At 40.4% G+C, this 16,674-nt stretch overlaps 1 protein-coding gene and 1 long non-coding RNA gene across 2 annotated transcripts; one reads left to right on the forward strand and one right to left on the reverse strand.

Moving 5' to 3' along the window:
* Positions 1 to 7,116: 7,116 nt before the first annotated feature.
* On the forward strand, positions 7,117 to 8,920 carry LOC140592599 (uncharacterized). The gene is made up of 3 exons (XR_011992949.1): positions 7,117 to 8,117; positions 8,350 to 8,502; positions 8,827 to 8,920. It is a non-coding gene; the product is annotated as an uncharacterized lncRNA (long non-coding RNA).
* A 2,271-nt stretch (positions 8,921 to 11,191) lies between these two features.
* LOC140592598 (uncharacterized) lies at positions 11,192 to 16,400 on the reverse strand. Its single transcript, XM_072716277.1, has 5 exons — positions 16,233 to 16,400; positions 15,636 to 15,743; positions 12,644 to 12,790; positions 12,127 to 12,237; positions 11,192 to 11,885 (listed from the first exon to the last, which is right to left on the reverse strand). The coding sequence occupies exons 1-5, from the start codon at positions 16,333 to 16,335 to the stop codon at positions 11,677 to 11,679; spliced, it is 678 nt and encodes a 225-aa protein (XP_072572378.1). The 5' UTR covers positions 16,336 to 16,400; the 3' UTR covers positions 11,192 to 11,676.
* Between the last annotated feature and the right edge of the window lie 274 nt (positions 16,401 to 16,674).

A 16,674-nucleotide genomic window follows, 5' to 3' on the forward strand; every position in this document is an offset into this window, starting at 1 on the left:
TCCAGCAGCCTGTACCCCAGCTGAGGTGATGGCCCACCTCCAGCAGCCTGTACCCCAGCCGAGGTGATGGCCCACCTCCAGCAGCCTGTACCCCAGCCGAGGTGATGGCCCACCTCCAGCAGCCTGTACCCCAGCCGAGGTGATGGCCCACCTCCAGCAGCCTGTACCCCAGCTGAGGTGATGGCCCACCTCCAGCAGCCTGTACCCCAGCTGAGGTGATGGCCCACCTCCAGCAGCCTGTACCCCAGCCGAGGTGATGGCCCACCTCCAGCAGCCTGTACCCCAGCCGAGGTGATGGCCCACCTCCAGCAGCCTGTACCCCAGCTGAGGTGATGGCCCTTGCACAGAACTGTACACAGCATATTATTGAGGGGATTGAGGGAGGAACATCCTCAGACGTTGTTCCTTCCAGTCATGTGCAATCTTATGTTAAAGGTACCGTAGGTCTCTGTTACTTTCTAGGTGCCTACTATCCATGACTAAGAGGAAGGCAAGACATGCATGTTTAATCACACCTAGAAAGTAGCCTATTGTGTAAGTTCATTAGCTTTCCCTTAAAAGAGACCAAGGCCTCTTCATATGTATTGAAAGTTTTTGACACACATTGATTTTCAATGTAAATGTTCTCATGGGACAGGTAGCCTTGTGCACCCCAATGTTTCAATGTTCATTGTTCATGTTCAGCAAGGCCAACCCTTACAAAAATAACTGGTTTAATTAGGGGTGTACATTGTAAGGTCCTTTAGCTAATGTGTAGTGTTTATATATTAGGCCCTTGAATTTGATATCTGGCTATTTTCTTATATTTTCAGCATGTACTTCCAAGCAGAAAAACCTTTTCAAAGGACTTGGATAAGGCATACACAGTAATGACAAGGGAACTCAAAAAGACCATTGAAGTATTGAACCACGTGTTCACCACCGCTGATCTTTGGAGTGTAAATAACAGAAGCTACCTTGGGGTCACAGTGCACTGGATCGACAATAAAAGTTTGAAACGGAGGAAGGCGGCAATAGCTTGTAGACGATTCAGGGGTCGCCATACTTATGATAAAATTGCTACAGAGATTGAGGACATTTTCTCAGAATATGGCCTTACTCGTGACAAAATCATGGCATGTGTGACCGATAACGGTAGCAACTTTGTGAAGGCATTGCAGGAGTATCAGCATGTTGAGTCCAAAGAGGAGGAGGAGGAGGTGGAGGAGGAGAGTGGCAAAGGGAAAGTGCACTTTACAGACCTTCACAGTGTGCTTAGCGCTGATGATGAAGATGCCCAGGTTGGTCTATGTGTACTGCCTCCCCACCAGAGGTGTGCAGCCCATACACTGAATCTAGTTGCAAACAATGAGGTTGATAAATGGCTTGCAACCAATCCAGAATAAAGAGCGGTCTACCGTAGTGCTACAGCCAAATGTTCGGCGCTGTGGACAAAGTCCAGCCGCTCCACAGTTGCAGCTGAGTGCGTAGAAGAGGTTAGTGATAAAAAGTTGATTGTCCCCACAGTGACACGGTGGAACTCATTTTATGATGCCTATGCAAGAATCACAGAAAATCAAAACTCGATTTGCTTCAATAATTGATTCCAAGGCTGCACTACTGGCTTCTGTCTCACTGCCCAAGTTTAAGCGGCGCTGGGTAAAAGAGGAAACCAGAAGAGACCACATCACTCTCCTCCTTACAACGGAGTGCCGCACCCTAACAACAGAGGAACCTGCAGCCCTGATGCCAGATCCCCCTCAACCTGCTGCTGTCTGCCCAAGTGGGGAGGACTTTTGATCCTTTGATGAACAGGTGAATGTCTCAGCTGATGCACCCATGTCAGTGGAAACAGAGGTAACATCTTACTTGAATTCTGCCCCTGTGATGGAAAGTCTTCATCTGTTTCCAAGAATTAAAAATATCGCGCTCCGTTACAATGCACCAACACCATCCAGTGCACCAGTAGAAAGACTTTTTAGTCTTAGTGATGGGCGCTTTCAGCACCTTGTTGAATCAATGCCACATAGAATTAAGGCAGTTCTGAAGGCGAAAGGGGGTCAAACACTGTATTAGTATGGTGTTCCTAATAATCCTTTAGGTGAGTGTATAAGTCAATTTTACTGGCCTTGTTTGACTGTATGCTGCCTCTGTTTGTATATTTGGTAGTGACTGTCTATTAACATTTTTGTCCTGTATAGGTGAGTTTTTTTTCTGGTCGGAAGTCAGACTAAAGTGATTGAGCTGTATTTCCTTCGACGGCCAATAGGCCTAAGCACTTCAATATCATTAAAAGCACTTTGATTTTGTTAATTCTAATTTAGTTTTTCAAAATGTGACTGGGTAGCCTCTTATAGTCTAGCTGTGATTTAAAAGGCTTGTGTTTTTTTTTTTCTCAAGCCAGTTTTATTGTAGGGTATGATTTGCCATAATATATTTGTTTTTGTTAAGTTTCTGAAATGATGGAGTCATATCCCTTAGGACTAATCTTTTTTTTTCCCATGAAGCATAAATTATGATTAATGCTGTTAACTTGAAAACAATAAAGGCATAGAAATGCTAATTTTGTATCCTGTCATATCTTTAGACATTACAATATAATACAGTTCAACTAATGTTAATATGAATAGGTCTAAAGTTACAGTATTTCTATCACAATTTGCCAGACTTTGACCTTTTGTCTGTTCTTGCGATGATTGTTCCTTGTATTGCGTCATGAGCCATCACTGTGGCTATTATATTCTACTGTTTTTAACCATAGACCTAGCTCAGTTAGATACCACATCACCTTCCACTCGCTGTGTAATGACCTAATTGAGCGTCATGAGCTACATTTAGATTTCCAAATCCATATTTCCAGTTATTTTGGTGGGAGTAACTTAAGAGTAATGAAATAGTAGTGTAATGCCTTACATTTTAAATACAGTAATATTGTAATGTAACAAATTACTTTGAAATGACAGTAACAAGTAATAAATTACGCATTACAGTTTTGAAGTAACTTGCCCAACACTAGTTACAGCTTTGGTGTGTCACAGTTCTTACAATTTCATTAGGTGTCAGGATTTGTCTCTGTCAGTCATGCCATGTTCCCTTTTGGCCAGCAGATGTCGCTGGTCATCCTGTTTCACCCCCCTCTTGTTCCTAATTACTCCTACCCTAGTGTTTCATTAGTAAATTGTTTTCACCTGTCTCTCATCTGGTGTTTGTTATCTGTTTCTATAGAGAGGGGAGCAGAACATTATATGATGATATCAGGGAAATGAGTAATAAAAATTATGTGTTTGTTATTGGTCACTTTAATTTATTATAGAGTCTACGGTAAATGAACTCCATATGGTGGAAATGGTACAAGACTGCTTTTTAACCCAATTTGTTGTTAATGTTAGGAAGGCAAACATTAGTGGGATGAGACAGAAATTAGAGACAGACAACTGTAAGGAAGTAAATACCGGAACTGTAGTAGAGGTGTGGGAATTTTTTAAAAGCATGTTACTGCAAGCTCAAGGGGAGTCCATACTGTTTTCCTGCAAAAACAAATCTTGGAAAATGCAGGCAAGGTGATTTTCAACTGAAATTAAGAAGAAAGTCAAGAGGAAAAGTGCTATGTGCCATCAATGAAAACAAAAGATGTTGGGATAAAGCAAGAGTATTTAAACCTACAGGTCGAGCTGAAAAATAATATTAGATGTGCTAAGAGAAATGTAGAAAGGAAAGTTGCATTACAGTCTAAGTTTTTTTTCCAGTATTTCATTATTTCCTCGACCGTGAGGCCGGAGCAGGGGCTGAAGGGGACGTTGGAGGTGGCAAGAAAGAGGGCAAAGGGGCTGGCGGAGAAGACGGGGAGGGAGGTGAAAGGGACTGTGGTGGAAGAGAGAAGGGAACCATAGCCACAGCCGGCGGAGGCGCAGCCACAGCCGGCCCAGGCGCAGGCGACCGATGAGACGCCACAGGCGAAGCCTGACTTGGCGAAGTCAAGGGAAGCGAAGGTGAACCAGGGAGCTGGAAGAGTGGTACCCAATCCCGGCATCAGTGTCCTCTCCCTCCCCAGGAGACTGACAGACGGGGCCCTGGCCTGGATCCACCATGATGAGGCAGAGATTGACGTGACCCACCGGAGGGGTCCACTAGTGCAATCAGGGTTATCCCCGAGGGATCCCACTCGAGATGTGGGCGAGTCTGACAGTGTGAATGTCACACCAGATGCATGAGAGTCTGATAGTGTGTCACGCCATATGTGTGAGAGTCTGACGGAGTGTCACACCAGTTGCGTGAGACTATGATAGTGTCACGTATCTGGCATGACACTCACTCTGTTACTCTAATGCAGCAACTGAACCATTCGCACACACACCACTGCAGAACAAATAGGAAAACCACAGACACGCCTTTATCCTGATCACTGTGGGCCCAGAAAAGTGATACTGAAAGTGCCAAACTTGTGTTCAATCAGTAGTTACAGAAAGATTTTACAGATTACTAAGAAATTGTTATAAATTGTTAAGAATAACTGATGCATGAGAGTCTGACAGTGTGTCACACCAGATGCGTGACAGTCTGACAGTGTGAGTGTCAGGCCAGATGCATGAGAGTGTGATAGTGTGCGTGTCACGTCAGATGCATGAGAGTCTGACAGTGTGAGTGTCAGGCCAGATGCGTGAGAGTGTGATAGTGTGCGTGTCACGTCAGATGCATGAGAGTCTGACAGTGTGAGTGTCAGGCCAGATGCGTGAGAGTGTGATAGTGTGCGTGTCACGTCAGATGCATGAGAGTCTGACAGTGTGAGTGTCAGGCCAGATGTGTGAGAGTGTGATAGTGTGCGTGTCACGTCAGATGCATGAGAGTACGACAGTGTGAGTGTCAGGCCAGATGCGTGAGAGTGTGATAGTGTGCGTGTCACGTCAGATGCATGAGAGTCTGACAGTGTGAGTGTCAGGCCAGATGTGTGAGAGTGTGATAGTGTGCGTGTCACGTCAGATGCATGAGAGTCTGACAGTGTGAGTGTCAGGCCAGATGTGTGAGAGTGTGATAGTGTGCGTGTCACATCAGATGCATGAGAGTACGACAGTGAGAGTGTCACGCCAGATGCATGAGAGTCTGACAGTGTGAGTGTCAGGCCAGATGTGTGAGAGTGTGATAGTGTGAGTGTCAGGCCAGATGCGTGAGAGTGTGATAGTGTGCGTGTCACATCAGATGCATGAGAGTCTGACAGTGTGAGTGTCAGGCCAGATGTGTGAGAGTGTGATAGTGTGCGTGTCACATCAGATGCATGAGAGTACGACAGTGTGAGTGTCAGGCCAGATGCGTGAGAGTGTGATAGTGTGCGTGTCACATCAGATGCATGAGAGTCTGACAGTGTGAGTGTCAGGCCAGATGTGTGAGAGTGTGATAGTGTGCGTGTCACATCAGATGCATGAGAGTACGACAGTGAGAGTGTCATGCCAGATGCATGAGAGTCTGACAGTGTGAGTGTCAGGCCAGATGTGTGAGAGTCTGACAGTGTATCACCCCAGATGCGTGTGAGTCTGACAGTGTGAGTGTCAGGCCAGATGCGTGAGAGTGTGATAGTGTGCGTGTCACGTCAGATGCATGAGAGTACGACAGTGAGAGTGTCACGCCAGATGCATGAGAGTCTGACAGTGTGACTGTCACACCAGATGCATGAGAGTCTGACAGTGTATCACCCCAGATGCGTGTGAGTCTGACAGTGTGAGTGTCAGGCCAGATGCGTGACATTCTGACAGTGTGAGTGTCAGGCCAGATGCATGAGAGTCTGATAGTGTGTCACGCCATATGTGTGAGAGTCTGACGGAGTGTCACACCAGTTGCGTGAGACTATGATAGTGTCACGTATCTGGCATGACACTCACTCTGTTACTCTAATGCAGCAACTGAACCATTCGCACACACACCACTGCAGAACAAATAGGAAAACCACAGACACGCCTTTATCCTGATCACTGTGGGCCCAGAAAAGTGATACTGAAAGTGCCAAACTTGTGTTCAATCAGTAGTTACAGAAAGATTTTACAGATTACTAAGAAATTGTTATAAATTGTTAAGAATAACTGATGCATGAGAGTCTGACAGTGTGTCACACCAGATGCGTGACAGTCTGACAGTGTGAGTGTCAGGCCAGATGTGTGAGAGTGTGATAGTGTGCGTGTCATATCAGATGCATGAGAGTACGACAGTGAGAGTGTCATGCCAGATGCATGAGAGTCTGACAGTGTGAGTGTCAGGCCAGATGTGTGAGAGTCTGACAGTGTATCACCCCAGATGCGTGTGAGTCTGACAGTGTGAGTGTCAGGCCAGATGCGTGAGAGTGTGATAGTGTGAGTGTCAGGCCAGATGTGTGAGAGTGTGATAGTGTGCGTGTCACATCAGATGCATGAGAGTCTGACAGTGTGAGTGTCAGGCCAGATGTGTGAGAGTGTGATAGTGTGCGTGTCACGTCAGATGCATGAGAGTACGACAGTGAGAGTGTCACGCCAGATGCATGAGAGTCTGACAGTGTGTCATGCCAGATGCGTGACATTCTGACAGTGTGAGTGTCAGGCCAGATGTGTGAGTGATAGTGTGACACCAAACATGCCATACCAGCCTGATTGCGTGGCACGCAACCCCCTCCCCGTCTTGCCTTACATACCACAGACTCACCCAACACCATAAAGAGATTTTCTTTTAAATTCGGCTTTTGCATACCCTGTATATTTGTTTACTCATGACTACTAGTCTTAATATCCAGATAGGTTATGTTTGTGTGTGTCCTTAGACAATCTTAGTGTTTTGTGTGCCACCGTTATAACCGTGTTTAACGGAGTATCACCTATTCTACCCTCCTCACGCAAATACTTTTATACATATGGATAAATAGATATGTATAGCTACCCCTGCGTACATGTTCTCATGGTTATCCCATAAGAATCTTGAAAATTAAATAGGGTAACCAGGTATCTTAGTGTGTCCTAACTATCAGAGGTTCTTTCTTTCTTTGTTTAACAAACCCCCCCTTCTTCCACATTCCTCTGTGGCTCTTATCTGATCTTTGTGGTCCGTTAGCACTTCTTTGTCCTCTACTATTCTGCATCTAAATGACTCAATTTGATCGATTGTGATCACCTGTTTCCTGTTATTTCGGCTTGTCTTGTGCATTTCAGTCCACGTTCAAGTCTGTTTCCCTAGGTCTGTCATTGACGTCGTCTGCTGTGAGCACCCCTGTCGGCTTTATTTCCCTGAATAAATCCCTTTTGACCGTGTTCACGGTTCATTCGCCTGCTTCCCGGATCGCCTGGACTCGCATCGTGACAGAATTAATCTGTACATTATCAATTCTGGAGAGCAGATGAATTGGGATAAGCCACCCCAACCAAAATATGTTGTTCCCAGATGTTCAATTTAAGTTGGTATTGCCACAAACTAACGGCCACGCTTATCTAAGGGAAAGATGTGCTGTTTAAATGTGAATATGTAATGTAATGTCTGTACAAATTATCCGAAGTAGCAACCTCTGTTGATGTGCAACGCAAAACACCAATACTGTATATGGATGGGATTCATTAACATACATAATATAAGAAATTGTTAATTAATTAATACAGATGGTATGAGGTGTGAACAGGACGTTGTCACCCTTTTACTCTTGTGTATACCTTCACCTTGTTATTCTCTATGTTTGATATTTCAAGAATGCATTTTTGAATCAAACACCATTTTGTCCTCACTAGACATTAATCCTTCTTTGTTTCCACTTTTACAGTGAATGGTGCTAGAAGTGTTCCAGTTACAGAGTGAATGTGGCAATGCAAGGCTTGTCCTTCAGTTTTTCCAAGTAGGTCCCATATTCTGAAACATTATCGAGTGAGGCATAGACATTATGGAAAAAACAATCATATTCTGTGTGTGCATGCAAACTGCCCATGCACTTTTAGAACGTGGAATGCACTGTTAATTCATTTGAATAGATGTCATGTTATTAAAAGTAGTCATCAGTCAGAGAGATGTACATTTAGTTGCCATTTGTGTCCTTGTAAGGATCTTGTGTCTGAGAGGGATTAAGAAGACAAGAAGTCATTTCTAATGCTCCCATGATCAGCAATGTACAAGAGAGATGACCAGCTCTTTTTGATGCAATGGAGGTAATTTAAAAAATGATGCCCTGACTTGTGTCATAGATAATGTGGTCACGTGTAAAAGTAATGCTCAACTTCATTAGGATGTGCTTCCAAATATTCCATAGCAGAGCCCAGATGACTAACCATGCACAGTACATGCCATGATATGACAGGCAGGTGTAGTTTTGATGTTAAATATGTCTCCTAAAATCTGTGGGCTGTGCTGTATGTTAAAAATGATTTCATGTCATTTCAGATAAACGCGGAATTCAAGCGCGTCACAACCATGCCTCTACAATCAAGGTTTCTGTCGCAGCTTGACCTTCTCTCTGAAAGTCAGCTGAGAGTGTTTGCAAAGCGATCGGGGGAGCAGGGCAAAAAGCTGAAAGACATAGCTGCCATGATGACAGTAAGAACTTTTAAATGGTTTAACTATAATGTGTATATCCATTGCATTAGGACAGTAAAAGATTTATATGCATCCATTGAAAAGCTCAACTTCCTTTACCTGTAAGGTAATTACACTGTCCCACTGTGAGAAATCAGATCTTTTTTATGTCATCATTGGAGATGATATAAAGTCCAGTCCATAAAGGTTAGGTCCAAACAGGTAGTGTTGTTTTGTTGACGCTGGTGTCACATGCTAACTGGTTAAAAAAGTCAGTGTTTGTCGTCAATCACTTTCTTCTGTGCTACTGAAAATTTGGGTTAAAATATCTCTTTTCTTCTTAAGGATGACATTGATGTTGGAAGGGAGTACCTCATATTCCACCATCTTCTGCATCTATCTGAATGAGAATCCCAACGCCTTGGTGCAGGAGTACATGGTGAGTATTTTGTGAGTAGATTGTGGCTTTGCTACATTTCAAAACGTACTCCGTTAACTTTGTGATCCTACTTGGACTGTTTAGGTCCATTTGTCCTCTTTATTACTTTGGCACAGATTCCAGTGCTGAGATTAAAACAAAAAGTTACAGTTGTCACACAAATGGTCCAAAGAGTCTGCTTTTTCTCCATAGCCCCCCATTATGAAAGTGAAAAATCATTTTGACCCCTCTGCCACAGAGTGGAAAAATATAGTTTCTCTTACATTTGGGGTTACATCAGTGTGAAAACACTTCAAATTTCTGATTATAGTGAAAGAAGGAAAATTCCACCATCTTCACACACTGCGCTGACTCTCATCTGACAAGGGCAGAATTGGGACTCGGATATAACAAGTCCAGATTAATGATAAAAACCATCCAGGAACATAAAAACAACTTCTAGAAAAAATGAGGAGGAGAATACTATCTTTACATTTACATTACATTGCTGCCCAGATGATGGCCTGGGGCTACCTGGTGACTCCAGATGCAGCCTGCTTTTTCCAATAAATCTTCTGAGTGGCATAACCTGGCTTCTGGTGGGTCAATGTCTTTCAAACAAAAACTAATGTAAAGCTTGAAGACTCCTCTTCATTTGATCTGGAAGTTATGTGTCTTTTTTTTTTGGGGGGGGGGGGGGGTTCTCCGAAATTGACCATGAAATGGCAGCATGGCAAGGCATTCTTTGGCTGCAGTAATCTGCTATGCTGTTTACATGGGTTTAAATAAGCAATAGCATTAGGATTGTTGCGTTCAAAAGCGATGTGTTTTCTTTTGTTTTTTTGTTTATTTTTTTTTTATTAAAGCTTCAAGAAATGTTTTATTTTTAACCAGGACATGACTGAGGCCTATGGAGGGAAATCCTGGAATTTGTTCTTTTGAAATTTATTTTGAGGCGAAATTAAATGAACTGAATTCATGTGGTTGAATTATAAACATGCACTTTAAAATACGTATGTTTTGGAACTTAATTTTGGATTATTCGATAAGTGTAATTCAACGTGTTTTTTTCATCAACGACTTTTGTCATAAATTTACTTCCACATCCCTCTTGGTCGTCGACTGCGAGTGACGTCACTCCCCATACAATCACGCCCCCCAGTATAGACCCACCCCTGACCCTTGTAAGACTTTTTTATTTGAAATGTGGCAGTGTTCGTTCGTGAAAGCGAAAAAGCAAACGGTAATGCAAAATTTGCAATTGCATTTGAATTATGTCACACTTTATGCGTCCACATATGGAAAACGCAATTGCAAATGCAATTTGCAATTCCGTTTGAAAAATGTCCGGGATTTCCCTCCATAGAGGCCACTGCACTGAGTGCCATTGAGAAAACAACAGTGGGAATCTATGTCACCAGAGAGACACCAGGCAATGACTTTTCTGATGGCATCATCATCGAGGGTGAGGTGGTGCTTCAAGATCTGGATAATGTGGCCATTGCAACAGCCGTGCTGTTTGGACTTTTTTACTCCTTGAATATGAGGCATCCACCACAGCTCTGCTACACTTTTGAGGTGATTCAAAAGGTGGTAATGGAGTTGGATGTGACTCAACTCTCGAGAAAAGCCCAAAGCTTGAAGATAAAACTGCTCCAATAAGGAGAACTCACTGTTGTTGTGCATGTGAGGCTTACAGTAAATAACAGCGTCCATTGTTAAGTCCACCAACAAAAATTAGACATTAAAATAAATGATTGTTGGAATCGCAATGGTAACTAACATTTCTGCATTTCAAATGAGTTCTATAGTTACATCGAATTCTTTACAGTTACAATTGTTATTTAATCTTGACAATAGAGGCCTTGAACAGAATGTTTGTATTGTTCTCTTCCAAAATGGTTGCCTGTAACCTTTTTCAAAAGAAAAGGTCTAATTTCTATGCCGTGACTGAGTCGATAAAACACTGAAAAACTGACATTACTTATTCACTGTTGATTTGTATTACAGTAGATCAATAATGTCAGTTCAATTCTTTACCTTCTGTCACTGCAGTGAAATTAGACATTTTGTTTTGAAAGGTTACTAGTGGTTACAGGCAACCATCTTGGAAGAGAACAATACAATCTGTTTAAAGGCCTCCATTGTAAAATTGTGTAATTGACACTCGAATATAATATTAACATTGTAATATGAAAATAACATGTAGTATTTAAATGACCAAATAGTATTGGAAGAAAAGTTATTGAATAGTGTTGGAATAAAGTGATGAAATCAAAAAGGATTAAAATGTTCCAAGAGCTCAAATTACTTTAATAAAACATGTTTCAATCACACTGTATCAACAGAAAATACACAGGTGTATTGAATATGAATAACTTGTGTAAATTTAACTGTCCACTATTGAATTAAGTAAATCCAACATGTTCTTTTTTTCAGTGCAGAAACTGATCCTTAGCATGCACACCGCTGCAGAACAAACAGGAAAACCACAGACACGCCTATATCCTGATCACTGTGAGCTCAGAATGGTGACACTGAAAATGTCAGACTTGCGTTCAGTTAGTTGTTACAGAAAGTTTTTAGATTGTTAAGAAATTGTTAAAAATTGTTAAGAATAACTGATATTATACAATGAGTATAATTGAAAATCAAAACCTGAAAAACACATTATGTTACTATAAAAGTTAAGTAACAGAAGTTCTAAATAAACCAGTTAATATAAGTGACATTTTTAAACCCATTCGAGATAAATGTTACGCTTGGAAAGCCACCTTTCAGTAGAAGAGGCTGATACCGGCCAGAGGCAGCAGTAACAGCAGAAAACTGAGCCCAGCATGACTGTGAGCCGCGTTACACAGGTCTCCTTCACAGCAGTCAAAGGTGATTCCAGCATAGGTTGTGCTCAGCAGAGATGTTTGAGCTGAAGCACAGACAATACTGGAAATGCATCCTTTTAATATCACACTATGGTCTCCCAAAGTCGCTGAAAACAATATAGTAATAAAAAAAACAATTAGCAAGGCAAACTTGAGTATCAGGTTTTACTTACTCTGAAACAGACCTTAAATTACATATTTTTACTATGTATCTATTTGGCTAATAGAGAAATCAATCATCAGTTATCGGTACCCTGGAAATCATAGATGAGCTTGTTATACACAACGGTGATGCTGTTGGCCACAGATATAACCAGCATTATTTTAAAAAGTCAGATAAACTCTTACCTGTAGCTTTGACACAACTATTTTCATCTCCCTGACATCTGAGAGTTGATGTGCAGTCATTTTCAGAACATGTGAAGCATTTCTTCCCATTGAAGGAATGGTTACTAAAAACTACAGTAAAGACCAGCAATACCAAGTCACTGATAAAGATCGATAAATGACCCCAATGTTAGTGATTAGTATCAGGGCATAATCTAGACATCGGTTACTAAAAATGATCAGAACGATAAGGGTAATTGTAAATATTCTCTCATCTTTCTTTGAGAAGTTTATTTGTCTAACTATTCTCCCATCTGCCTGTTTTTAATACCTCATTAAATTAATGCCTCATTTAATACCTCACCACCTTTTATACCTCTATGGCTGCAGATGTACTAAATAGGCCCTTAATTTAGGTGGTTTTGTTTGAAAATGTGTAAAGCATACCAGTAGTTTATAATTATTAGAATATCCTGACTTGATCCAGACAGGGTTAAATTATTTCGAGCACAGTTGTTGTACAAGTATCTGTAATTACCAGGAGGTGTTTCAGTATTGCAGAAGTCAGTAATACAGCATGTGGAACTCATTACAATCCTGGTAACTCCAAAATTCAGTGAACCCGAAACACAGTCCTGAGGTTTCACACAGTCCTTGATAGAAATTACAGGTGAGTTTTGGTTTCCTAGAAAATGGAAAAAATACATTAATTATATAACTCGTGTTCATAAAATCTCACACAGGACAAATTAAGTATTTGGTGAAAAAGTACCGTGTTGGCCCGAATATAAGATGACCCCCCCACTTTTTGGCAACTATTTTTTAGAAAAAAAGTTTTTGGAATACCAAATCTTACCTTTATAAAGAAAAATAATTTTGTTTGACAAGAACATATAAAAAGTTAACCAGCAACCACAGGCAATCGGATTAATAAGCATATTAAACAGCAAACATTCCGAAAAACAAATGTAGTATTTATTTATTTATTTTTGGGAGGGAGGGGGGGTAGATATTGAATATTACAAACTCCGCAGGCCTGGAGGGCGCAGAATGTTTTCGATGCAGCAGATCCACGTAAAGTAGGGTAAAAATAAAAAAAAACACAGGTTGTGACGTCGACCGGCTCTTTTGCATATGTCCGCGCTGCTATACTGTAAATAGCATAACGTGGAATAAAGGTTAAACAGACAGTTCCATACCTTGGCATTTTTATAAGCAAATCAGTATCTGACAGAATAGTGGAAAACTTTTCACAAAAATTAAGAAATATATTTAATTGTTGGCTTAAAAGAGACCTAACAATAGATGGACGTATTCCGCTTCCAAAGGCCGAGGGTATATCTAGGCTGGTGTATCCAGCCTTGCCTCTCTATGTTGATTACACGGCGTGTTCAACAATTGACTCTCATTTATTCAAATTTATATGGAAAAACAAAACAGAATATCTCAAGAGAAAGACCACAATTAGAGAGAAATCAGAGGGAGGTCTCGATACATTGGACTTTAATACTGTTAGGTTGAGCCATATTAATAAGAAATGTAACAGCTCTTTCAAATGAATGTTATTGTCTTTATTAACACCCACTATCAGTTGAATAATAGCGGCAGCACAGCCAGGGAAGCCAACAGTTTACAGCAGTGGTTCTCAAACTTTTTCAGCAGGAGGCCCCCTTGTGTAGGGTGAATCCTTTTGTGGCCCCCCTCCTCAAAAAAAAAATCATGACCCAAAACATCCTCAAACTTACAATTTTACTTAATTTTAGATTTTAGATTCTGTTTGTAGTCTTTATTTCTCTGGTTTGTTAAATTTACATTTCACAAAATATAACATTGTATTAAAACAGTTTTGACAGTAAAACTATAACATTGTCTGAAAAGTGCAACAAAAGTACTGAATACTGAACAGTAATTTATGATGTCCATAGCAGCGTAGTGTGCTACGTAAAATTTATATTTACATTTTTTTTATACTTCTATTTTTTTTTTAAATACATTATATTTTACATAGGTTGACAAGCTTGATTTACATACAGTAGAGATGCGCGGATGGCGGTTATATCCGCGGGCGCTGCGGATAATCCGCGGGTTGGGTGGGTCGGGTAATAAAAAAATACATTTTAATTAATTGCGGGTGGGTCGCGGGTGGATGAGATCAATCATTAATGATGCAAATATCAACTACATTCTCTAAAATACGAACATGTTTTAAATGCATTTTTCATCAGGCAGACAGTCGCTAATTTGCGCTCTCGTCTTAAAAAAATACGTGCGTGGCGGGAGGAGGGGGGTCCATTTCTTAAATGGAGGCGAAACAGATCCGAGAGAGACTAAAAAAGGGAGAATTAAAAACAAAACAAAAGGAAGGAAAGAAAAGTGCTGTGTGGGAGCGGTTTAGCGAAGTGCCTATCGCCTGTTACCTATCGTCTGTATAAGTGCCTACGAGTTTTTTTGGGGGAAAAAAGTTCTTAATTGTTCTCTCTTTTTTTTTATATCTATTTGGAAAGCATAATATTCTGTATTATTTGAATAGATAGGGCTAATAAATTTGCCGTTATCCAGTCATTGTGTGTTTATGTGTTGCAGCGACAGAAACGGTGATATTCCCATTAAAGTCTGAATGGAGTAGGCTAAAGACTGTTTATTTTATTGAGAAAATGTTGGTTAATCTGGCTAAAGACAATTTGTTTTATGAATAAATGTTCATTTAAAGCAGCATACGATACGCGTATTATTTTACTATCATAGATGCGCAGATTAGCTCTAAAGTCACTGAATCTGCTGTTAAAAATGAAGAAGCGGGTGCGGATATCTATATCAGAGAAAATTATATGTGCGGGCGGGTGGCGGGTGGATGATTTGTTTAAAGCCGCGGATTCGGGTGACATTTTAGCTGATCCGCGCATCTCTAACATACAGGTAATTTTTTTTTTTTAGATTCTACAATTTCGATGCGGCCCCCCTAGCGCCATCTGGCGGCCCCCAGTTTGAGAACCACTGGTTTACAGGACACTCAGGGGCGCTAAACAGGCTTACCAGGGATGCCAGCTGTCACGCATCTGGAGTGACACTCACGCTTTTTTGATTTTCGCGCTCACACAAGAAATCTTACGGCAGATGTATATTACCGTTATTGAAAACTCGTTACAAAATATTGTATTTGGCGCCGTTTAATACCTTTTTTTTTGTCTGAACTCCGAAAATAAGACGACACCACTTTTTCAAACGTATTTTGAGAAAATGTATTTTGGGGGGGGGGGGGGGAAACGCCTATTCAAACCAACACGGTATAAAAGAAACAAGAACTTTGGGACATTAAACATTAAACAAATATCTGTTCTCTTTAAAATGATAATAAAAGCAGTATTCAACATTATTATTAAAGAGTATTATTAAAGTAATAACCCCAGTGTGGTCAAAAGGTAATTTAATCATTTATTCCAGTGTCACTAGAGAATAAAAAAAAATAAAAAAAATTAAATTATTTTTCTTCTATACTGTAACATTACAGGTACGTTTCTTTATGGACTCACCTATTGAGGAAACCACTGCTCCGCTCACACATTTCTGTGCAGGTGGACAGGTTGTTTTTTCCGGGGTGCACAATTCCTGCAGGCATTTATGGCACTGGAGCGAGTACACTACAGAATATTTACATTACATACGTATTACCTTAAATACCAGACAATATATATGAGACAGATATAGACATTGCATACCATATACATGACAACTTATACAATGCTGACATCTCACATATTTATTCTAAGTTTTAAAAGCCTTAATTATGGGGTTTTACAGTGTGCAGCCCCTTTCCCCTTCTGTAATTATTGTGAAACTTCAGGTATGAAAAATACAGCAACATCTGTTCCCTTTAAAATTATGACAAATAAAAGCAGTTTGTATTTAGAAAAAAACAATGATAAATGTTTTTGAGGCAATGCGTATTAAAGTTGTGCTAAGAAATTAAGTTTTAACCCTTTCATGCATGCATTATTAAAAACAGAAACAAACTTTTTTGTTTGCATAAACTTTCTTAATTAAAAAAAAAATAATGGAACAGTGTTGAATAAAATATAGTAAATTCCTATTAAACCACAGCTAACAGCCGTTCTGATTCAGTACTGTACCGTTATTGAAGAGCACACAGGCGATGATGAGACTGACAGTGAGCTTCATCTTGAGTTTCATCACATGCAAAACAGGGAAATTAGAACTTACGGTTACATGCATTTATATAGAGGAGTGCATCTATTGCAGGAAGTGGATGGCGGGTTAGTGAAATGCAAAACGGGAACTACAACTTATGGTTACGTGCATTTATATAAACTGTAAAAAAAAATCTCGTAAAAAAAACAGTAAAATGACAGGCAGCAGCGGCTGCCAAACAAAAACTGTAAAATTACAGTAAAATGTTTTATTTCAAATGAAGTGCAAAAACATTAAATTTACAAAAAATGTCCTTTATTCTTTTGCATAAAAACTGTTATTTTGCAGTCTTAATATTATTATGATCAAATACCATGATTAAAAGGGCAATTTCAAAAGTTCAACAAATAAATACTGTTATTT

This window comes from Paramormyrops kingsleyae, chromosome 9 (assembly GCF_048594095.1).
Source record: "Paramormyrops kingsleyae isolate MSU_618 chromosome 9, PKINGS_0.4, whole genome shotgun sequence".
In the NCBI taxonomy this organism is placed as follows: domain Eukaryota; kingdom Metazoa; phylum Chordata; class Actinopteri; order Osteoglossiformes; family Mormyridae; genus Paramormyrops; species Paramormyrops kingsleyae.

What these genes read in the sequence shown, in the direction of transcription:
- LOC140592598 (XM_072716277.1), bottom strand. Translation starts at nt 16,335, where the DNA reads ATGCATGTAACCGTAAGTTCTAATTTCCCTGTTTTGCATGTGATGAAA. An exon ending in CTGTGTGCTCTTCAATAACG is followed by an intron (nt 15,744 to 16,232) that starts GTACAGTACTGA and finishes AATATTCTGTAG; the next exon opens with TGTACTCGCTCCAGTGCCAT. An exon ending in CAATACTGAAACACCTCCTG is followed by an intron (nt 12,238 to 12,643) that starts GTAATTACAGAT and finishes TCTTTACTGTAG; the next exon opens with TTTTTAGTAACCATTCCTTC.